This window comes from Neopsephotus bourkii, unplaced genomic scaffold (genome assembly GCF_033783945.1).
Source record: "Neopsephotus bourkii isolate Nb327-2 ecotype Australia unplaced genomic scaffold, CSIRO-AGI_Nbou_v1 NB_196, whole genome shotgun sequence".
In the NCBI taxonomy this organism is placed as follows: domain Eukaryota; kingdom Metazoa; phylum Chordata; class Aves; order Psittaciformes; family Psittacidae; genus Neopsephotus; species Neopsephotus bourkii.
In genome coordinates, this window is record NW_026900709.1 from 13,815,751 (window position 1) to 13,841,299 (window position 25,549).

The 25,549-nt window shown below is 39.7% G+C and overlaps 1 protein-coding gene across 5 annotated transcripts in view; it reads right to left on the reverse strand.

Annotated features, from left to right (window-relative positions):
• CERS6 (ceramide synthase 6) overlaps positions 1-25,549 on the reverse strand; it is a 120,058-nt gene that overhangs the window by 52,636 nt on the left and 41,873 nt on the right. For all 5 annotated transcript variants that reach the window (XM_061343212.1, XM_061343174.1, XM_061343203.1 and 2 more), the window contains one exon: positions 4,558-4,615. In XM_061343212.1, coding sequence (XP_061199196.1) covers positions 4,558-4,615 — 58 coding nt within the window. The remainder of the gene's footprint in view (positions 1-4,557; positions 4,616-25,549) is intronic.

Genomic DNA, 25,549 nt, shown 5'->3' on the forward strand with positions numbered 1-25,549 from the left:
GTTTCACTTTTACTGTTTCTTTAGGCCCAAGAAACAATCAAAGCAGCGGGATATGGTGTATGCCATCAACAGTACATTTTATGAGAAAGAAATTAATTCTTACAATGTCACTTCATGAGTGACATGATGTCACAACAAAGACCAAGTTGACAACATACACCCATTTGAGTTAGGGGGCACTGAGGACAAGACCAGCACAAACTCTATACCGGTCTGCTGCCTCGAGAGTTCAGTGGTGGAGTTGGCAAGATGCAGGAGAGAGTGTATGAAGCAGCTGTTACGATCCAGAGGCTGTGGGAAGCAGATGTCCATATGGATAGAGGAAGGGAGAGAGGGTGGAAGCACAATTTTTTGAGCACTTTACATTGATAAAAACATCATATGCAATGTCAGTGATCACGATTCCATGGCCTACAACTACAGACACATGCAGGACACCCTATTGCCAATCCTCTGCCTTCCCAACTTAAAGGGCTTTCAGGAGTTCATGGTGAACTTTAGTGAGCAAATGGCCCAATCTAAGTGTCCTGCAGACACCATTAAGATAAAAATGTATTTAAAACATACAGATTGACAGGTTCTGTTGCAACAGAACAAACTTTGAAGACAAAGCTTTATGTCAGGCACTTCTCCCTGCGAATTGAGATTTTTTTTGAAAATACATTTCAACAAAAGTAAGAATTTATTTTTTTGATACTTTATTTATGAATCAAGAGAATATATCTGTTACTGGGAAAAAAGACAAAACCCAAGAGAACAGTTTGATAAAGAGATACAGCTTTCAGTGAGAAGAAAGTTTTTACATCTCCAGCAATGTACTCAGCAACTATAGCATGGCAAAAGAATTGACAGATTACATCACGTGCAGTGTTACTACAAAGGCTTACAGGTTGCTTTAGTGAGCGAAGAAATTTCTTTATCTAGATCAGCCATTAACTGCTGCCATGGATGGTACCAAAGACAAGTTTGCCATGGCATTTTAGAGAGAGCTATGTTTGCTTTGAATGACAGCTTTATTAGCTTTCATATGGTTCTATAGGAAAGTGAAAATCAAAGCTGAAACATCTTGCAAGATGTTCTAGGCAGGCAAATGTAAAACTTTACTGCAGTTAGTTACTACCATTCTAAAAATAAATTAACATTGGTATGTATACCATGCTGACAGTATCACAATTCAACAACTAAAAGAGAGTTGATAAATCTGCTAACTAATTACTGCTTATTAAGCTTGGGCACATCTTCCCAAAAAGCTAGATAAGCTTGTCAAGATCTACAAAGCCATAAAAACCTAATGATATTCTCTGCAAGAATGGTGGTTTGCCAGAATATCCTGACTAGATATTCCTTAGGCAGTTAGATGTGAACAAGGAAACACAGACACCCACACTTCTGATACTGCACTGATGCAGTAATACTGCTTTATGCAGCAAATACAGAAGGTGACATTAGAAGATAAAGGAGCAATTATTTATGTGCTGTGGCCATTATGAGAAAAGCATTTTGAGAAAGAATCCAAAAGGTGAAATTCATCTCTAGGCAAAGGGCCAGCGCAAAGCAAAGGACCTCAAAACTAACTCAAAGTGATGATTAAGTAATTTATAGGCCCCATGCCAGTCTTGTAGGTAAAGCTAAATTTCATCCTTAAATTAAAAGAAGGAACATTTAAAAGAGCCAAATGTAATCAAAGTATCCATCAGGTTAGGAATATATGCAGCAAAGCAAAGGAACAGCAGGTTGCAAGGAGACTAGGTCAAGTTGGGGGGGAAGGACAACAATACAGAAGTCAGAGTATATTGTTGCCTGCCAATTCAAGAGCCAACAAAGAAACTGTAAAAGAGGCAATGCAGGTAGTGTAGTGTTTTAGAAGAGCCTTTTGTACTATTGAGTTGGTTCACTTTTCTAAAAGCAGTACTAAGAGTAGAAGTCATAAGACCAACTAATAAGGAGCACTTCCCACTCAAGATGGCAAAACCAGATTTCTTAAATCAGGCATCTTAACTATCCAGAAATGAACAAACCAACCACCATCCAGTGATTCTGTCCATTTGAATAGCACCAAAATGCAGTTTCTCTCGAAAAAATATAATCTTATGGATGTTTGAAAGACATACTGCATCACAATACTTTATCCAACAATCCAAAGTTATGTATCAACTAAGCATTAGTTTAGGTTTTAAAAGCCAATGTGAATGTGGTGCTATGCTGGCGGCATATTCCATTCTTCAAAACAGGAACTTCTGTAGTATTTACTCTTTCTCATCCTCTCCCAGTGAGGCAGCATATGTTGCTATGATAGTGCTGGGACAGCCACTGCACCTGGGCTTACTCACCATGCTTATCAGTCTTCTAGACTAGGTATATTAGGGATGGTCTTAAGCAGAACTTTTATTTCAAAGGGTGCAAATTTCTACTGTAGCATTAGCACAGCATGACACCACTGACATTCTCTCCAGGAAAAACAGCTTTTTGAAGCAAAGATCTTTCTATAAAATTTGTAAGAAAATTTATTATGTTTAACTTTTTTTCCCATGAGCTTCCTAAGGAAGCAATTAAGTGTTTCTTTGAAATTATTCCATTAAGAAGACCAAGACAAACTAAAAAACATTATCCATTTTGGTACTGTAGTGAAGTTCTGAAAGAAGCAACTCCTCCAGATTCTGGGGTCTAGATTTTATTCCTTCCAAACCCATATTTCCCGCCGCAAGTGGATGCAGCAAAATATTTGGTTGTTGATAAACAGCAAAAAGCCTGCACTTTCTCTTAGTTACACAATGTTGCTAGGGAGATGGTGTAAATACAAATACAATCACACTTATAATTTTGTTGATTTGCATACATTCCATGTGAATGACCCGAGTATACAAAGCAGAACACTGGAATAATGACAATAGCATAAAATGCTGCAGACTCATTTGCAACACTGTAAAAATGAGTAATTCACAATACATACACTATTACATAATGAATAAGTTCTTTTTGTAAAAATTAAACATACTGAAAGTTAAAATTGCACAGCTGATCCTTGTTAAGCAAGTAACAGTATAGGCATACCTTGTTCAAGCAACCATGCTATATCAGCCAGCCCTCCTCAAACTTCAGTTGAACTGGGAGGAAGACACCCTGCACTTTGCATGTCAGCTCAGCCTTTAGAAACAGCTCACAATGGTTTGTAATGAAGCATGCATGTACTGTATTCTTCTTAATCTTTAGAAATGCTGGTATTCACAGAGTTTTTCCTAGAACAGACATTTTCTTTGTGTTGAGAGAGATTTGCTTTTTTAATCATAAGTATGCTTTGTAGCAGTGATTTTGTGATACTTGCTAACGTATCAATGGTGACTATTTGTGGTAATCTGTAATAAAGTAAAGAAATTCAGAAGACAAAGATTCAGTGTCCTTGTGTATTACAGAACCCTATGAACCCACAGTCATGCTCTCTACACACCCACAGGCCAACAATTTAGGTTGTGACAATTGCTTATGAAAACTATTCTCATATTTCCTACCACAAACATGGATGGAATCGAAGGCAGAAAACAGAGTACCATGACCATACAGCACGTTAATGGATGAAGCACACACAAATTGTAAATGTTCAAAAAGGCTGTGAGAGGTTGCACATTACGTATTGGCTGGTCTATTTGGAGGACTTGTGCACTCACTTCCCCTGGGTCTTACTGCCGCTAAATAGCTGAGAAGGCTCTGATGTGCGCTTTTTGGACTGGCATATCATCATTCCTACTGTCACCAACCTGCCTGGCGCTTTGGACAGCCTCATTAATTACAATCATAAAAATGATGAGGATTTTTTTAATACTATTTTTGCTTACAAAGTACCAGAAACATTCAGGATACATTTTCTGTGTCTATTTCATGTCCAAAACGAAGATTGTAAGATTACGTGAGCACACTGAGACCACACATTCCCCTAATTTCACCTCTCAGAATTATACAAATAGGGACTCACTTGCACAAAAGCTCTGAGAACTAGTCACACTGTAAAAAATCATTTGCACCATAAATACAAATTACCACCTGTGGCAGGATTAACAGATCTACACCAGTGTGTTTAGAAGCTATCAACACCCTTCTCTGCTTATATCACCAGAAACACAGCATTGATGGGAAACTCCATGGAAACTTCTTTCCACAGTATGTCAGATAAAGAACAGGCAAATGGAAAGCATTTTCTGAAACATTAATGGATTTTGTTTTTTAATGAAAAGGAACCTCTGCCACAGACATTTATAAAGGATGATACAGAAATTGAGATTAATATTGTGGTAAACCTTACTGCCAGCTTAATGCTCAGAATTAAAAGTACTAAAGTAACCTAGGCATGTTGCTACACCAGTTGTGGGAGTTTTTACTCCATTAAGTATTGATAAGAACTTCTTCACCAATGCCAGTAGCAATTCATTTTACAAATGCAAATTAAATTTTATCTTTTATTCTTTGTGAACATGAGTATTATGCTTGTGCTTTATATTATATACAAGTTTATATTATATACAAATTTTTGATGTCTTACGAAAGCACAGTAATATAAATGCATACCTTTTTCAGGAACCGTACTCCATAGGTAAATATATAGAGGTAAAATGTAAATCTCCACCTGCAAAAAGTACAAGAGATTAACTGTAAGATACAGTACAACCTATGATTTTTTATAGTACTGCCAAACCACTACACCCTGTTCACAACAACAGAAGCTGAAGCAAAATTTTGGTCTGGTCTACAGCTTGTTATCAAGCACTGTGCTCATCTGCCTGCTTTTCCCACCGTCCCATCAGCCCTCTGAAAATAGTCTCTAATTTCACCTAAATGTGACAGGAAAAAACAAGATATCAAGGATAAGTAATTTTTTAAGTTTCATGAAAACTAGCAGGGCAGTGGAGGAGAGAGAGGACAATTCTCATGCCTACTGCAGGGAAGTTCACTTGTTACTAGGCACCAGGACAATGATAATAAGAAATTTTATTAAGCCTTGAACAAGTGACTTTAGCATGCGGCACATCAAATACAGATTTGAGAAAAAGCATCATCCACAATGACCTGGAAATTCACTTAGCAGATTCTAGCACATGGTTTTAGGGAGAGCATTTTTGTCGGACAGATAGGATGGATACAGGCGTATATCCACAATTTACATCCACTTCCAAAGAATTCCCTTAATAAAGATGATTCTACATTTTCCCAAGTACACATTAAATAATTGTTAGGCTTCTAGCTTTTCTTTTCAGATAGAGGCAAATTAGAAGCTAGGATAAAGATGCCATGGGAAATAAGAGAGAAAAAAACAGGAGATTTAATACAGAATCATTCTCTCCTCTTCCTCTAAGTCCTTCTCTCTTCCCCAGTAAAAAAAGACATACAGAGCATCTTCCTGTCTTTTGGACCCATTACTGGCTTAGTAAAGAAGAATCAATGGAAGTATGAGGAAATAAAATCAAAACCTCATGCAGTGTAAATTTTTAGAGGAATTCCTGTTTCATTTGTTGTTTTTTTTTTTCCTCAAAGGGTTAGAAAGAATACACAAACATGCTTGAGAAACACCAGTGAAGTGCTATTCATAAAGCTTATAGCGGGATAAGATTTAGCTTCCTTAGTGTGAGGCAATACTACAGCATGGGTCTTCTTCTATTATGTATTTTACAACACTTACGACCCTCTGTCCACCGGCAAAACTATTAGCTCACAGTTAACAGGCACTGAAGCATGATCAGACATCAACAGAATGGCTTCAAAACTGAAAATGCTCCTATGTATAAGAAAGTTAATCCAAACCTCCCTCTTCAAAGCTGCTTTTGCAAGTATTTAGAAAGAAAGTTGTGTCATACACATATAGCTCTCTGACAAGTTGAGTACAGGAGAGTATAAGAACATCACTAAGATTTAAAGTGTGACACTTCAACTGAACAGAAACTCTCTTACCCTGTAACCTCTTCAACACTGCAGAGATTAATTTATTCAATTCATACGATACAAATACCAATTCCTTCAAGAATTCATTCATGCTAGCTACATGGCTTTTAGCTTTCATGCTGAAAATATTTTGGAGACAAAAATGTTAATTTTGCTGGTAGAAATCTTCAGATTGTGCACATGGAAGAAATAGCAAGGATAACAATATGAAGGAAGGTTTTATTTGGGCAACAGTTTTCTCATTAGGTCAGTCCTACTGCTAGGAAACCTGCCATTTAACTTCAGGGTTACATACCTCATCTAGTGAAGGTTGGAAGGCTGTTGCTGAAAATAAAACTATTCGGAGAGAAAAACTGTCTAACCTAATCTCAGTGCTGCTCACTCCCAGTGCCCTTCTGTCTGTCTTAAGTGTGAGCAGTTATGATTCCTCACAAAGTTTTTTTGTTTTTAAAAATCCTTTCACTATTACCTTTATTTCACATTTCTCCAAGCAAAATGCATACCATATTTGAGGACATTTGTGGCTTGCTGTTGGGAGATGCAATATTCCATAGAGGAGTTCAAAGGCACTCTAAAGTATTTAAAATATGTTAAGTTTTAGATAGTGGATTTTGCAGTCTATACGGACATCTAAAAGATTCTGAAGCATTTGCTGCAGCTGTCTCCTCAGAGGAAATAAAAGACTTTTTCCTGAAACAGTCAAATTCAGAAACACTGATTTCCCTGTCTAACTTTCCACCCACTTCCCAAAGTGCTGCCAGTGCCATGGACTGCCCTGTAGGAGAATTCCTGGAGTTTTGGAAAAAACCCAGAGCCAAGAACCACCAGGTATTATTTGGGACTCCCAAAGACTGTTAGCCTGCTCCAGCTGTCTGAATGCTACAAAGGTGACACATGCATACAAGTATATGATAACATATGCTGTTGGTTGACTTTCCTCTTTACCTGCCAAACAAGTCTTCTTGGACTGAGCATCAGAAGGTAATAGACAAAGCTGCTCAAAGTGCAAACTTCTTAAAAAAATAAGTAATATTGGTAGGTAAAAAACCTCTTCATATTCCCACTAAACAACATCCACAAAACCTATTCAACGAACTTCTTGCTCGGTCAAACTGAAATAAAGAAAAATTCAAAACAAAGCAAAGTCGGAATTGGCTCCCAGCCTGTTTGTCATCTTTAATTAGCTAACTCCAGTGGTAGCTGGGCTACAAAGGGCTTTCCACGGCTCTGTACCAGGCTGCTAGCTGCCTTCCTGTGAGCTTCAAAGGGAAATTCTGCCGGCTGAGTACCCCAACTGGAACCTCAACCCCATGCAAAGAAGTCCAAGGAGTTTCCCACATTGTTTTACCACTAATTGTAGGTAGTTTGTTGCTGCAGTTAAGAGTAAAACATCCACTGGCCAAGGTGAAATAGATGATCACAAGAAGGTTTGAAAGAAAATTAATTTTAAGTTATTACAGTATTTATTATTATAGGGTAAGTGAATATATCTGGTCTAACTAGCTAAGTTACTATGTTCGATTTCAGTAAATGTTGCATATTAGCTGTTAACACCAATGACCTTAACAACTGGACATACTTAACTTGTAACTCACTTTTAAAATAAAATAAATAAAAAAAAGACAAAGATGTAACTAGATGCTTATTACCAACAAATTAACGTACACTGAGATCTACAAAATCCACATTAAATCAAGTAAAGACCGTGTACAGAATGAGTGACATTTATGAGGCAGTACAACCAGAAGAAATATACCTAAAACAAATGGTCAGCATTAAGTGATGTTGCTGCCATCAGCTTCAGCTACACAATAATAAAAAAAAAAAAAGGCAAGGAGTCTATCTGCAGTTGTCAGCGACATGCTGTCAGAAATTCAGTGGCAGATACACCAATAATCCTTTGCACAAGGTCACATGCAGATCACTATGCCTCTGAACACAGCAGAAATTGAATTAACACTCTGTTCTCTGCTCAGTTTCCTACTTGCTGCAGGAAGCCAGTAACCTAAAACTCTGTTGATGCTTTATCGGCATATGAGCAGTTCTCACTCCTCAGCTGCCCCTTTTACTCGGTAACCTAGCAGTAAGAACATCTGTCAGGCTTCGTAAAACATAGGTTCAATTTTGTTCTCCGCCACATCTCTCCCACACTCCTGAAGGGTTTTTTAGCCACAAAGTTCTCCTGTGTAGGACCACCTTGTCTTGAGAAGCTGTTTTGTGTAGCAGAAAATACTCCCAAGACTTGGGATGACATACAGGGAGGAAAGGGACAGGAACTATGTTATGAAGCTGCATTATTCACTCACAATCATACAGACAAGGCCAGAAGGTATGAGACAAATGTTTCATGCAATGCAGAGCTGTCCAACAAGATTACTCCAAGATGAATTCTCAATTCAATTCTCTTACAACAAGTACTCTAAAGGAATCCATCATTCACAATCTACAGCATATAATTATTCATCTATTTGGGTCTCACTGCAGCTCACTGATGAAGTGATTCAAGTGGAGGCAAACAGCTATGAGTAGGACTCAAGTCCACTTACAGTATACCCCAGTGTCCAAACCACCTTAGTATTCTGGGAACTTAGGCAAAATGTTCTTTCTCTGCACAGGACATCATAGGAGTGAAGGCCATATTTTAAGTGCGAGATTATTAAGTCTCATTCCCAACTGAATTCACAAAGTGGTAGTTGATTAAGATGTGTGTTTAATTTGTCCTAGTTCCAGCTCTCACAGTTCAAAAAAAGCCCTTAGCCTGAGCACAGTCTGAATAGCCACAGACCTCAGGGAAGGACAAATGTGTCCAGTGGCATAAACCCTCTCTAGTACCCTTTCAAGTATCCTGGTGCCCTGGTTTCAAAGTCCTTCTTAAGCATAATCAGCTCATGCTGAACATCCCCAGGTCACTGGGTTTGAGTCACAGCTGGATGTCTCCAACAGGGAGAGTAACAAATTCCTCTAAAGTAGCAGTAGCAGAGCCCAACAGATGAGGAAAAGCAAGGCAAGATCTATACTAAGATCTGTTCCCCCCAGCAATACTCGCTGCCCTATTACAGCAACACAATAGGAGCCACTAGGTGAAGCACCCCATTGTGGGCAACCGCTACATCAATTCACATTTATCTGAAAGATGACGACAGCTGAAGCTGCTCTGTTTTGTGAGAATTTGCCCTGGACCTCATACTTGAAACACTCCTCCAGTCAGTTGTATAAAGAGAAAACTGGAATGACCCATATACACACAAAGCATGCTGCTTGAAAGACTTTTTAGGTTAATTTAAATCCAGCAAACCCACATGAAAGCAATCAAGGAACAAATGTTTTGGAAGACTTGATCTGTCTGCTCACAATAGGGTTTATGAGGTTCACTTCAGTCCTGCACTAGCATGCCTATAAGATGTAAAGATTGAAACAGGCTTGCATCTGGTCTGTTCAAGCTCAGAATGAGGGAAATCAGACCTGTTTACATAAGGCCCTTCCGGCAGTCCTTCAGGTTGTGCTGGTGCTCACAAAGCCAGTGTTTCAAATATGGGCACAACACACTCCACTGAAGAGTCAAGCTAAAAATTGACTCTTCAGTAACAAAAATAGAAATCCTTTTCTAACACAGTCTTAAAACAAATGCTCTAGAGCCCCTCAGGAGTGCAGCAACAGATCTGACTGCTCTTATTCAACATGGGATGAGCGCATTCCTGATCCAGAGCAGTATCTTAATCTCCCAACCCTTTTAATTTCAAGCTGCTAATGAAATTTTAAAGATGCTTCAGCACGATACAGAGCACTAAAATGACGGAAAAGTTGGAGAGCCTTTGCCAACTATTCTGGTATATCCTATCATGCTCAATTCTGCAAACCTATTTAAGTGCACACTTGAGCAAGCAAGCACTTCACTGATTTCATGCATATGTCTAACCAGGTTCCGTTCATCACACTGACAAATTCTGTCCTTAAAATTTTCTTCTCTCCAAGGAAAGGGGCTCCTTCTCTCAAGAGAAAGGCTGAGAGGCAGTTTTTGCTTTTTTTCTATTTCTTTTGCAGGAAGACTGGCCAGTTGGGCTGCAATCAAAAGCACTCTTGCAGAGCCTGCAGCTTTACAGCATACCCTGGCAGTGCACACCTCTTGCAGCTCAGATGCCAAACCAGTGCCTGCTGCCCAGCAATGGTCTGCAAGGATCCAAACTTATTCAACTGACTTTTGACAAGCAAATGGGAAACATAATAAACGCACAATGTCAAAAACTTAACAGCCATTTGCTTTCAGAATTGCAGCCGTTACTTCCAGAAATGCTTTTGCCACTGATTTGCTACAGTCAGGGCCACAAACAATGATGCAAGATGCACTTCAAAACTGCTAATCTTAAAAAGACCTTAATTTAACAAGTGGCTATGGCCTCACCACATTGCCTGCAGTGAAAGAAACTGGCTCTGAAAACTATTTTCAGAGAAACTGTAGACTCCTTAAATTTTTCCCTATGGAAATTCACTTTGGTAAAAGTTCAGATTTGCAGTTCTCAGTCACCTTCTGCTCAACTCCTGGCAGTTGCTGACAGACCTCTGGACTCAGGCTTTGGATTCAAAGCCAAACTGAGCCTAACATGAAATCCTCAGGTGCAGGCCATGGTTCTGGAGAAGATGAGAAGTCTTTAACTGCCATCAAGCAGCTTGTTCTCCATTTTAATCCCCAACCAGATTGAATTGTGCAAGCGCGTAGCTATGCTATTGCAATCACTAGCTGACACTGATTGCCTGTGGCTGTAGAGAGTATGTTCACTGTGAGCTTGTTCAAAGGAGCATTTCTGAGGCTGAGTTTAAACAGTACTGAATTGTTTAAATTTCTTTTAAATGGGAGGCATTGCTAAGTTTCCCACATGCCCACTGCAACTTGAAGTAGTCTATGTCTTACCCTCACACTGCATTTTTCTGCTCCCCCAAACACAGACAGAGCCTTCAACTTTCTGATTCACTCAAGGGGACTCAATCCAATTACTGCTGCTCCTGACATAGCCAGAGGTACACATTCTGTCTAGATTGTTATGTCTAGGGAGGGGTATTTAGAGGATGATCCCAAAACCAATGGACTCTGAACTTTTGGATTAACTTCATATTTGTGATATTGCTTACTGACCTATTGTAGCTCCCATTTAAAGTTACAAATAAAAATACCAACAAACAGCAACCTTTCTCCCCTAAAACAACAACAAATCCATAGGAGAATAATTATTTTTAGGCAATAAACAATGCAAAAATAGGAGACAGACCACAGAAAATATAATGCTTCCAAAATATAAGACTACTAGTACCTTCAACATACAATGGTCTCACTGATTTAAATTTTAAGACTTCTTGTATTGTATCACAAGCATTGATCTTATACCAGTTAAGTTGTACAAAACTGTACTTTTATATCAGGCACATGACAATTCAAATGTTAACTGTGTTTTACTCTAAGACATCTTTTTGGATGTTTTGCCTTCCCTAATCAATGCCCTAACACATACCCCTAGTGAGCAGTACTATCCCACAGGATTGTTAGGGAACTAGTGGATGATTACTAACACTTCATAGCCTTCATCACTATCTAGAAGAGTAAAGCAACAAATCGCTACTTTCTTTTCAGACATCAGCTTTTTATATAATTGAGAAAATCAGAGTTCCAACACTTTTCCAGACAGAACTCAATATAGAACAGGGTAAGGCAATTTGATAGTTCAAGTGGCATAATTTCAGCATTCAGCCTGGTACGCATGGACGTGTTTTCACTTGCAAATGTCTGGAGATCTCTCCTGCTTAATTTCTACTCCAAGTTCCAATCTCACAATCTCCTTCACCTAATGAAGCTCTCTTAAAATAATCTTAACACTTTATTAAATCCTACATCTGTATGTGTCTAGATCATGAGACCTCTACACTGAAAACCCAAACATAAACCAGATCGGAAACACCATTAGTGCACAGGACAGCTCTATGGCATACTTCTGATCGGTTCAGAAACTGGATAGAAGTGCAACTCACCTTTGAACAGTCTGTATCCTCCACTAACTCTTTACGTATCTCTGTTACTGGTAACTAGTCTTACACAAACCTACAAGTGTGACAATATGGTTGATGGCAATAGTCCCACTGCTCTAATTTGCTGCTTCCCAGGATTTATGTGATGGTGATTTGCTGTTTTTCTGCAAAGCCTGGCAGATGCAAATGGATATAAAGAATGTTAATTAAAAAAAAAAAAAAAAATCACCTTGCTTTTTTTGGCACAATACTGCTGTTCAGTTAAACTGGAGCAACCACGCAAATGGTAAATATTTCCTGCACTGTGGTTAAGCAAAAGTTATTTGACGAAGGAGACAGCTATGAACAGCGCAGTAAGATGTGCAAAATAGCAGGTATGATAAATTGAGAAATCTTTATTGCTTTCCTCTTCAATTTTCTGGCTTAGGATTTGACTGTCATCTGATTTTCCTCTTGGCTGCAGTTTGAATCAGCTATTTAATATTTAATGTTACAGTGCCACTTGAGACCAGTCCTGCCCTAAATCTGTACGCTCAAAATGGCAGCTCTCAAAGTCTTAAGAGCAAAATTCAGCTGTGCAGAAAAAGGAAAGGAAGCAAAGTACTAAATTTTAAAGTGATGCAGTTTTATAAATAATAAAGCATGTTTATATAATTAGACCAGAAGAGATGCATAATAGAATAGGTGTTTTGGTAATTCCTTCTAGGTTACATAGCTTTAATAGTTATGCAACTGTTCTCTTCTGAGTGCTTCACAGACTATACGAAATAAAGCTCTGATAAGGCCTTAGAGATTTATCAGCATTGACAAATCTTGCCCTAAAAAGAGGTATTACTACATGGAAGGCTTATGGCAAGTGCACACAGAAAAAAACAGTTGCTGCTGCCATTTTGCTCGCTGTCTTCTGATCAACAGAACTTGTTTCCCATCAGTGATGTTCAGTGCACACAGCTGACAAGTCCTAGAAAACTGACACAAAGTCTTTCCAACCTGGACCTCTAGTCTCCATACTTAATAGTGATCTTACAAGTTACCTGGTTACAAACATGGCCTTTCAGCACCCCTTTGGATACCACAACAGCCACCCACTGTCCCATTTTTTTTTAGTTCTAGAGGAACAAAAACTTTCAGACTGCATCAGCTTTCACCAAGCAGTGCTGTCCCAGCCATGATGGCAAATATGTGTGTGCATAACACAACTTTTGTGACAGGTTTTGTGACCAGCCTTTATTAGCAGTTTCTGGGTTTTTTCTCATGCGGACTGTTACTTTCCTGTAGCATTAAGTCATCTGCCTCAGACTGATTTTTAGCCTGGTAAAGCAGATGTTGATCCCTTATGGGTATTGATCTTTCCAGAACTGGGCCAGGTGTTAGGGTTGTTTCTCCATTTCCCTGAAGAAAATGGCTAGCTGTGTAGCATACCTTCAGTTTATGCACAGCAACCACATCCCCATTTCCCATGTTCTGCCAGTGAGGAGGGGCACAAGAAGCTGTGAGGAAGCACAGCCCAGACAGATGACCCAAACCAGCCAAAGGGCTATTCCAAAGCATAGAATGTCATGCTATTCCACAGCATAGAGTATCATGCTCAGTATGTAAACTGGGGGGAGTTTTCCACAAGCAGCTGACTGCTGCTCAGGAATGAGCTGGGCATTAGTCAGTGGGTGCTCAGCAATAGTATTGTGCATCGCTTGTGTATCGTGCATCACTTGTGTATCCAGGGTTTTACCCTTTTTTCTCTTTTTCCTATTATTATTACTATTGTTATTATATTTTACTTTACCTCAGTTATTAAACTGTTCTTATCTTAACCCATGGGTTTTACCTTTATCCAGTTCTCCTCCTGATCCCACCAGGAGGCATGGAGGGAGAAGTGGGGGAGCAGCTGTGGGGCATTCAGTTGGAAATGACCTTAAGATATCTACATCTGAAGAAAATACTCGGTTCAGCTTTTGCTAAAAAGCACGAAAGTATGGTATTGGACAACTTAATGCAGAAAACAATGCATCAAATGCCTGTAAGGGAAAAACATTAAACAACATGGAAGCTAATTCTCCACTGTAACTTTGTGCCTCTGAACAAGACACACACGGTTCATGTACCTGTAAAATGAAAGGTAATAAAGTGTAAGATAAAACTGTGTAACAACATAAATACGAGGAAGGAGAGGAGTAAGGACTTGCATGACAAACCCTTCATTGCCATGTATAAAATAAAACTTTTCTGCCGCTGCTGTTCAGTGAATAAGGTAGGTTGATATGGACTGACTGGGACTAGCAACCTGTACAGAACAAGTCATACTCAAGTTTGTTTCTTTTGGTAAAAACTAAAGTAGGGAAAGATATCAGTCAGTTTTGGATTACTGTGCCTGTGCACTTTGCGGTCTCCTGTGGAAAAGAAAAACCTGCGACAAAAGGCATCCCCCGGGAGCTCCTGTTGGGCCAAATCTGTATGGATTCAGTGTGAATTTGGGAGACACAATTTGCTAGTGCTACACATGCAAAAAAGCTAATAACTCTGAAGACAACAGAAATGGGTGTAAGAAGGGAATCCTAAATTAGCGTTTTGTTCACATCTCTTTCTCTTTTAAATTAAAATCATAGTAGAACTTGATACCTGCATTTACTGAAGACCTAAAAATTTGCATCCACGTAAGAATGGAGAATTTATTTTGGATCTCTTTATGAATAAATACCTGCTTGTAATGTGTTTCATAAAGTTATTATAGCCTAAGTAAGCAATGCTCATGTCACTTTCATACTGCAAATATGTAATAGGTGAAACAAAAGCATAGGTTGGATTGGTAACAAGATTAACATCTTAGAAAAGAGAGCTTTCTAGTAAAAGACAATGCAATAAGGAGGTGAAAAGTACATGACAAAAATTGTGCAAGTAACTACTAAGGAAGCAAATGCCAAGCCTACAGGATAAAAACAATGAAAAAAAAAGCAGAACATGCTGTGAAAGGGAAGAAATGCTTTTGCTGTCTTTCTCCTCTTCCACTCAGCTTTTAAATCCAATATCACACATAAAATACAGAACTGACAAGCACCATTACTGATTTGAGAAGTAAATGCAACTTTCACTATTAATAGATAATAACTACTTTACATTATTTGCTATTCTACTTGGGCAAGAATAATTTTATTAGTGGGAAGTTTCACTTCAGAGACATTAAAAAAGCCCTCAAATGTTGGCAGCAATAAAATATGTTTAACAAGAGAACAAGAGGTATCAGTACCTGAAATCTACCACTTAGCAGAGATCAGCATCACAGAAAAACACACTAACAAATGGTGAAGAAACAGCAGCCCAATGCTTCAAAAGTAAAATGAGATAAATTCGCAGAAAACCCTGTACTGAATTCACAGAAGATTCTCCTCAACCAAGAATTGGTTCAAACCCTGTGAATCCCATTTATTAAGCATCAAGAGTAGTCTTGATTATCTGCAGCATCTCAGACTGAGCCCTTGCTTTCTCAGTTGTACATCCCTTGTACCCCTTCTGAAAAATCCCAGCTCTGTCTTCATGTTCCTTCATTTCCAAGCAACTTTTCTGCAGTGTTGGGCAACTTCCTTTAAAGCTGAGGCTGACCAAAGAAGGCAATCAGCCTCTTCCATAATGAAGACAGTTCAAGGAGTGCGAAACAAAAAAGCAGCAGCTACTGCAGCTTTTGCAGTTTTCCTTTAGTTGCCTTTAATTGTTATGTTGCCACTGTGATTTTGAACTCGTGTTCACATTATTAGAACTTAGGGAAGAATTATTTAATTTCCATAACATAAAATAATGATGAGCACACATAAGCCGCAAGAGAATGGAAACCTAGTTAATTTATTACAACCTCGCTTAATGTGCAGTGGATAATGTTAAGTCTTTGCAGGACCAGTACCTGAGTTAATTTAAATTTATTAACTGTGTTAAAAACTGTGTCAGAGAAGGCAGCAAGGGCAGGGAATTCAAAGTTTTAAGTAATCCAATTTGAGGGAAGATGGGAATTTCATAAGATGCAAAATGAAAAGTGCTTACAGCATGGTCTAAAAATATAGTGAGCATGGTCTGAGGACATGGCATGGAAATCTTTGCCTGTCTGCTCCTGCAGAACAGCATGGGAACAGCACTGTTGATTCCTGACACTTAACTGATGTTTTCATTTTCCCCTAGCCCCATGCTTGGGCACTGAGACATCCTGAGACCAAACCCAAAAAGAGAAAACAGAGATCATACACCAGATTCACACATAAGCACAGCAGATATGGTAGGAAAGGATTATGAGGCAAACTGCTAACCTTAAGCAATTCTCGGGTCTGTTTCATATTGGTCCCAAACTAACTGAAGTCTCTTGAGGAGCATACTAAGGAGTTGCAAGAAGTCTACCTTCCCCTTCACCAGACTGTTCGGCTTTCTAAAGCAGTGGGATAGCTTCACGACAAGAACAGCCCCAGAGCCTGTATTTTACCGTTCAAAATTGAGAAATAATGACAGAGTTAGATATAGATTGTAAGCAGAGCCGTAAGAGCAGCTGTTCAGCAGAAAAACATTCATTCGCACAGCCAGTGTTAATCTAAGCACTTCCAGAGCTGGCAGCAGGAAGAGATGCAGTTACATACAGCATTGCATGGCACACCATGCCCTGCTCCAGCAGTTTCCCCTCTTCTCCCCTCCACCACACCAAAACCTGCGATTTCACACTGGATGCAAGTACTTCTCATGCCTCCTCTGTTACCTGGATGCATGTGTATTTCCACCACCACAAGCAACAGTACTCCAGCGTACTTGTGTGACCACCTTGAGACCCACAACAGGAAAATCTGACTGACAAGCACCCTATGATTTTATGCAGGGTGACCTTTAACCCCAGTAAGCATAGTGTGCTGCCCTACAAAGCAGCTGTACAGCCAGCTGTCTGGCACAGGACAGGGCAAATGGGAGGGCAAGTACACAAAGGTCAGAGAGGTGGCCTTTACTGCTCACTAGAGCTGCAACAGTAAGCTGTGCTGCTGAACAGAGCCTGAGTCAGTGTGTGCAAGCATGCTACAGCACCAAAGTGCATGATAAAATCATAAAAGGATATATAAATAAGCTATTTGTCCAGCCTGGACACCAAATAAATGTGAATAGTCAGTCTAATACAGAAGGCTCAGAAAGGTGAAGCTGAAGGCATAAACCCTCAGCAAACCACAAAGTAGCAGCTGGGTGTCATTGCCGGATTCTGCCTGAAGAAGCATAAGTGCTGAGTAAGCTGTGTTTTGGAGAGGAGGTAAGTGCAAGATGTTAGTCTTGATTCATCAGAGAGCAAGTGTTAGAGCAGAATTAAAGTTGCTGTCAGTGGCTGCACTATGTTCCCACAACTTGGAAACTAGGACAGCTTGCCAGCCATTAACTCATACATGTGTTCAGGGACTCAGGTTACCAATTACCGTATTTATGTAACTCAAGGCAACTAGTGCTGTCTTACCCTCTTTCTCTTGGAACAGGGAAGCCACGAGTGAACCATCTCTGAACAACATCAATAAGAAAAAGTGTATTTACCCTAAAGAAAAAGCTTCACCAATACTCTTCTGCACTGACTTCACATGTGGCTGAGGAAAAACCAAATTCAACTCTGTCTGCCCTGGTATCAGACAAAGGAATCTGTGATGTACATAGTATTGACCTATTTACATCTTATCCTGATGTATAACTGGCCAAGATTTCAGTCTTAGCTTTATATATCCAAAACTGACTCCAGGTCTTTTTGCACAGCACTGTTTTCCCTGACATGAGTCTCAGTTTAAATTCCTCACTCTCTTTTACCTTCTATGGAGGCCTTGCATTCAGACACATCCCTTTTCCTTTTCTGTGGTATTAGATATAATACTCTTAAGGGAATAATAGGTTCTTGAATGTATCAACCCCGGAAACTAGATGTACCCCTTACACTACTGTGATAAAAATCACAGTATTGTACATGCTTACTATAGATAACAATTGCCTGATCATCTTTGCTGCTCTCTACACTTTAGTTGCCACTTGTTTGACGACTTCAATTAGTCTCCTTTTTGGCATCTGTGACTCATCTCAATTTCCCTACCACCTGCAGCTATAATAAACTCTTCTCACATTCAGTGAAGGTCACATCTTGCCTGTTCTGGAACAATTTTGCAAACTCCAACTCCCTCCAAATCTCTTTGAAAACGTATGTCCTCCCTTGCCAAGCTGCACTGCAAAACTGCCAGCACCTGAGGCCCTACTCCCTGCTACGTCCTTCATGCCACAAATGCCATCTACTCACATGGCTCTTCTCTTCCCTACCTCTGTACCTCAGCTTCTGCATGCATGATACTTTGTAGCTAAAGACTTAAGTTGCATATATACAGTATATATTCTACATGCATATACAATATATATATAGTATCCATAGTATATATACTACATCTATTTGTAAGCACAATTCCAAATAATCTGGTTGCCCAAGTAAATAAAACAACCTTTTTAATTACCTGAATTATTGACTCAGGAGAGCAATGAACTCCATAACAGAAACATGAAATCCTGTTTAATTACTCATGAGTGTGAAAAATTGTTGTCACTATTCAATTCTGAATATGCTCCTTTCCTTTTTCATTTAATACCTCCTGGTTCTTGTACAATGAGACAGGCAGATGATGTTCTCCTTTTATTTTCTTTATACACGTAATCACTTCCATATGCTTTTATCTTGTACTAAGACTACCCTCTCTCTTCCACTGTCTCTGATCTGTACAATCCTTGTAGCATCTACAGTCACTGTGCTGCTATTTGCATCTGCAAAGCACCATATTGTCACACTACATTTAATGAAAATTTGAATTAAACATGACAATGGAACAGTTTGTTCTGCTTACACCAGTCTAGCAGCACAATGGGAAATAGCGCCAGGCAATCCAGTTCTATAGGTTTCACCAGTAACAGATCTATTCCCTTCAAAGGCAGCATTTCCAAGTAGTGCAAGAGCTAGCTTTTGTTATTCCCCCTTTCCTTACACTAACACATCATCAAATCCCTATCACCTAACGTATGAATCCTAACCCTGACACTTCAGAGTTCAAGGTTGCAAGAGACCAGCTAGTTTGGATGGGCTCATATATACGGCGCTCAGGGCTGCAACACTGGATAGAACATACCCAGGATCTATTTCACATTCATATATGGTCTGAAACTTTGTAAGGATTTGTGGGTTTTTTTTTTGTTGCTGCCCTCTCCCCTCCTTTGTTTTCTTTCATCTCTGCAAGAAGGATCCACATTTCTGAAACACTAATACTAATGGCACTTCACCTTGCCAGAATGGTGTTTTTTACAGCCGGACACCAAAAGTGCTGCTTGCCCTATGGCATAATGCAGACGCACTACCTCTACTTGGATAACATGATATCCCAGCTGGAAGAGTCAGATTTGGTAAATTTTATATCCATGTCATCTGTCTGGAGGAAACCCTGAAGTGAATTATCTTTCAATGAATTATCCTTTCAATAGGGCCTGTATTCCCTTCTGGAAAGAAGTAACACCACCACCACAGAAGGGAGTCCAGCAGCAAATCAGTATTCATGAAGTGCAGCCCACAGGAGATGAGATTGCCTGGGGCAAAACAAAGCATGACAGTGACCCTTGTTTTCCAGGTTTGGTTCCACTGCGAAGGCAAAGTTGACCTTTCTTTTTTTAGACATTACTTTGTTTCAAGTAAATGAGAGCAGAGATCTTCAAGCTGCTGTTTTTAGAGACACATAGGATGCTGAAAACGGTAATAGAACCTCTCAAGTCTGATAATACCAAGAATCCAATTTTGTTATTAGCTGTTCTTTCTCTAGACGTTCTACCTTAGAAATCACACAGAAGGGTTACAGGTCCCTTCTAGTGGTTAAAACCAAAACCAAACAGGAACATACTTTTTGCTTTACGAGGAATATATGGCTATTTAAGAACTACCAATTTACTTTCACCAGCAGTTTTATGACATACTACTATTAGGATTCATTGATATGAAGGTTCCCTTTCCTTTTAGTGGAAAGATACACGTTACTTAGTCACATGACATTCAGTAAAGAAAAAAAAAATAATAGAAGTAATCAATAAAGACCTTCAGAAAACATCACTGAAGTGGTCTTACTTCTGTGAAGCCTGTCAGACTCAACTTTTACTGCTCTTTCAAGTGCAATTAGTACAAACCAATAAGCACTTCACATGGCGGAGGGGGGGATCACAACTGTGGATAGGATTCTGTATGTGTGTAATAAACAACTGTTGGTTCCAACAAAAAAAATAAATGAAGCCATGAAGGTTTATTCTAAGTGAAAGTAATTTCTCAGATAATTAATTTTAACAGAGCACACTGTTTTACAAAGATAGGTCATGTAGCATGAGCTACAACATAAAGAGTTGTTCCTCTTTCCTTTTGATAAAATAAGCTGGTCACACCTGAAGTGCACAGACAGCAGTAGCAAACAGTGACACTGAAACTTCTTCAAAGGAAAGCAGGATGCCCCAAGATTCGTTTTGCAAAGTGCTACACTTCACTGAGTGGAATTAAAGAAAAATCTCTGTTCCCACTGTTTAGCCTTGACTTGATGCCCCCCTTGGTTAAAATAAGTTAGCTTGGGCAGCTTCTCAGCTTGACACTGGCACTCAGAGAAACTGGGTCAGTCACAGCCAATCACATCTGGAAAGACAGCTTCCTTGGCTTTCCCTTTACAGGTCTGTTTTAGCACAGTGGTGTTTTGAGTTAGCAGCTTTGGGAAAACCACCTTATTGCCTAACCAGAGCCAAAGCAGCCTCTTGGCTGTAAAGCTAGCTATTGTCCTTGAAGGAATACTCTTCCTCTTATTCTTCCTGCACAGCTCCCTTTGTTTTAAGGCCATAGTGAGGAGAAAGGAAAAGAAAAAGAATTAAAATAAAAATCTACATCCAGACTCAGAGAGGCCTACACAGATGTACACTTCCCACCCCTCAATGATACCACACAATATTGCGTTCTTCAGACCCCACAATCAAATGTAAAGCAGCAGCTCCAGTATTGCTTCTGTGAAGCACCAATGAATATTTCACTCAAGTCATCGAAAGCTAATTGAAATACTGAAAAGTTGTTAAGGATCAGCAAGAAAAATATGCAAACGACTCACCTTTTTTACCTGCCTAAACATTTATCAGTCCTATTGATTGTTTCAGTACAGTGTTCCAGAAGAAAGAAATAATGACAATTATTTACAGGCTTCCAGTACTCTACGCCTCATTGCAGAATTTAATGCTGTTTCACAGTGACTTCCAGAATTTTTGGATTTTCCTTGATGCTTTCTCTTTCAGGGGAGCCTGCTGTCCTATGACTATCTGTCAAGAGAAGCACCTGTCCCAGGAACACCCAGATGCAGCACACAGCCTGCTGCAGGACATTACAAGAACGAGCAGCAGAACTAAGTATCTGCCCAGTTAAAAACATTCCAGAATTATAATAGCAAGGAAAATCTCTAACTCTTTATCAGCATACTAGTTAGGTGTACAGTTTCCCTTTCACAAAGCAGGTAATTGAGCTACCAAGGCTTTCGATCTCCTGAACAGATCAGAGCAGCAGACAAGAGGTTATGCCTCATACCTGTGAGAGCATGAGAAGGAACAGCCCTTCCTGCCCATGGAAAACAGCAGGGGAAAATGGGGGAGATTTGGTAATTCTATGGCCATTGAACAGTAACTATCACACTCGGCTCAGAGCACGTAGCACAGCTTTACAGACCTATCCCCTTGTTCTTTTTCCTGGTTGTGAAATGCTGATTGCAAGTAGCTCTAAGGCAGCTGAAAATCTGTATTCACAAATCAGAATTAAATGGACCTGCAATGCCATTTTACCACATTTTTGCTTGCATCTCAAAGATTATTGTATTCAGCAGTATTTTAGAAGCTAACTTAAGAAGGCCTGAGGCTATTAAAAATTCAGAGCTAGAAGCTTTTTGATGCCTATTTATTTTCTAGTGCTTTACTGTTACACACAAAGCACAGACTGATGAATTCCTTTATGTGCTTTGTGAAGATCTGTATTAACACAGTTCAGAAATTCAACAACCAAGCAGCTGCCTTGATTTCTTTCCACTGCATAGTTATTTTTCCAGTGCAATTTTGTAGAATTACACTGCTAGTTGAGAGAAACAATATGGCCAAGAAGTTGTAAACTGCCCCTAAAATTTTCACAGAAATGTGCATGGCAAGCAAAAAAAAAAAAACCACAAACAAACCCAACAAAGTAGAATCTGTATACATTGGTCTCTTTCTATACACACACGTGCATATGCTCATATATATACAGCTATAAATAGATAAAATCTCCCTAAAAACATCATGCATAAACACAATGAAACACAATTTCAGTTCCTTAGCAAAACCAGTATGCTCTAGCTTGGAGATGAGACAGAGACTCTTTTCTCCCCTACATCAAAACTAAAAGGCATCCCACTTACAGATACTTCAGTATCCAAGCTTCTTCTAGAGAAGAATGAGGGAGGCGGGAATAAATCTTTGGCTCTTCATTTGGCACATTTCCATGCTTTCAACATGCACATTGTTGCATAAACTCAAAAAGCTCTCTCAGGCACGTTTCTGTCAGCCACTCCTTCGAAACCACATCTCTGATAATCTGCTTGCTTAAATGTATATAGCTGTAGGACGGACCAGTCATGATCCTGATGACATTCCAAAGTCCCAGACTAACAAATTAGGGCATCGCAGGTTCTTTCACTTTGCTCTGGACAACAAGGGAGAAGAACAGGTACACACTCATAGCATGAGCAGAAGTGCAATACACCAAAACTGGGAAGAAACTGAAGTGGTTTGAAAGTCACTACTGCATTGGCCTTCTGACTCATCAGACATTAACAAAGACATTCTTGGATCCTGTATCCTATCTGGCCATCAGCAAAGTCACCATTCATGGTCTTCCAAGAGTTATATACTTCCAATTGCCTCCAGCATACCTTGAAGCCCTTTCCCCACTAGATTTATTCCATGTTTGGAATTCCCCCTGCACTAAATTAAAATGCAACATTCTTCCTTAAGGCATTCTTGGGAACTTTTTTGTAGTCAGACGCTCCACACAACCCCCCCCCCCCCCCGTGCTATAACTATTCTCCAGCATAGTTGGTAGAGCATTTGATCCAATTTATAACACCTGCCTATAAAGACACTGATAGTCCTCTCCAGAAACAACTTTTAGCATTGCAAAGTACTGCAGACACTCTCCATGAATAATGCAGAAACTACATAGGCTTCAGAAAAGACTCAAGATAGTGCCCCTTCTGTGCATTCTCATGCTCTATATAGAGAGCAGAGTACTACTACTCTCTTGCTCAGGAGACAGCTTGTCTTTCCTTGATGTTAGGCTGTATCATGGGGACAGAGAGAAAGGAATAAAAAGCAACAGAAATGCATGGCAGTACAAAAGGGCTAATTTGCACACTCAGTTCACCACTTTTTTTTCCTCCATTATGCACCTTGGATCCTTCAAGTTGAAGGAAGGAGCAAACTGCCTATATTCCCACAAGAGAAAGAAAAGCTCTCCCCTGCAGCTAATAAGGTAAGTGCTTGGGCATTACAATCTGAGGTTATGCTAGGTGGATGCCTTTCCTAGCAACTGCAAACACTCTTCTAACTCCAAGCTTCATGTCAGAATCACCAAATCCTTGAGGAACAACTCACTAATTTGTTAATAAAATAACCCTCAGCATCCCATTTATCATTGTCTTTCTGACTAATACTGGATCATGAGTCATCACCCAACAAAATTAGCTATTGCATATAGGTACTAATAATTATAACATCTGAAATTTTAAGCAGGTATGTGATGCCATTGAAGTCTCACCATTACTGGTCTCCAGAGCTCTGACAATCAAATGGCGCTTTCAGACTGCCACACAAAACTCTATGGGGTAGTTGCTGGTGAAGGTTCCTGGCAAGTAATTTATCTTCACTACAATGCTGTGGCAAAACCAGAATCTACAAACAAGAGACTTTATTACTGCCTTTTCATTCATATACTACCATCTGCTAATGCCCAGGATATTCGACAAAAGCTGGCATCAAAGGAATTATTCCATGTTTAACTCTGTTTAGGTCCAGAATTGCCATTGCTTGAAAAGAAAAAGAAGGAAAGGTGTTGAGAAAGTGAGAAATCAGGGACAAGAAAAATCTGATCATTAAGTTACTGGTTTAGTGTGCTTGGGCCTGGATCTCAAGTGTCATTTGTCTCAGGCAAGCATATTTGTCATTCAGTTTCACTCTCAGCCTTTGTCCTATTGGAAACTCTCAGCCTTTTTCCTACTGAAGCTCCTCTACCTTAGACAGTACCCACACTACTCATTTGGCAAGTCAGACAACACAGTCAGAAATGGCCTACTGCCCTTCTGGCACAGCTGCCTTCTCTGCATCATGGAAAAGCCATTCTGGGCCCAAAGCTTACTTTTTCTAGCAGCACTGAATCATCTCCATATAAAAAAAAAAAAAAAAGAGTTGAAGTTCTTTTTAAGCAGCTCCACATTTGCTGTGGGTTCTGTCACTTTTCTTCCAAAGTCACAGCCAATCAATAAAGTTGCCAGAAAAACTGAAGCCTTCTCTGGAAGGCCAGCAGCAGCTCAGCAGTTGAAGGTGTAGGTGGGGATCACTGTCATTTTTCTTGCTCTGTGCCTGCTTATTATGTAAGGGCACATTTTGTTCTGTTGGGGCTACAAAACTCTCCACTGACACACCAGTTACTAAAGACTCAGAGTGCTACTCTTCCCACGACTGTCATGGGAACGTGTGCTTCATGTCACCCAGAGCTCCAAAGAAGCTGCCACACATAGACTCTTCATCCAAAAAGCCACCACAGTAACTTAATAGCTGTGAAAAAGCTACAGATGTCATACAGAAGGATTTCTTTGCTTAAACATACTGAAGTGAGTCCACACTTAGTGCCCTGACAGATAGACTTAACTACACAACCATTTAACACCCATACTGAGGGGGGAAAAAGGGTATTCCCCAGCTTCCCAATGCTATTCTGACTACCTGCCAACAACTCCACCCAACGTGCATGACAGGACAGCTAGTAGTACACAGCACCACTGGAAATACCCTTGGGACAATGCACATGCGGTTGGTTGAGTAACACCACATTCTCACAGCACCTTATATGCAGAGAGATGGAGAGGCAATTCCCACTACATCTTCTGTAAACCACAAGCAGACAGAACCTAACTATCCACTTATTATTTATGCCACTTTGCTTCTTTCTGGACAAGCATTACCCTTACTATTTATTACACATATTGCAGTAATGCCCAACAACTCTTTCTAAATGAAGCTGGCACTTAGTTCTATCAGCACAAGTTAATGACATTCATTACAGCTTACCTTCCAGTCTGCATGCATAGCTCTGATCTGCACGTCCTTCCACAACGTATGCCACAAAGGAGCAAGTTGAGTACCCATAACTTTCCTGTCTGAGCCTGTATTTCATGGTATGTTTAAGTTAATTCTACCTCTAGGTCAGCCCAAATCTGCTGGCACTAACACAAAAGAGTGAAGTCTTTGACCTGTTATAGAATCAGCTAAATGCACCACTCAAATATGCTAGCTCTAACAG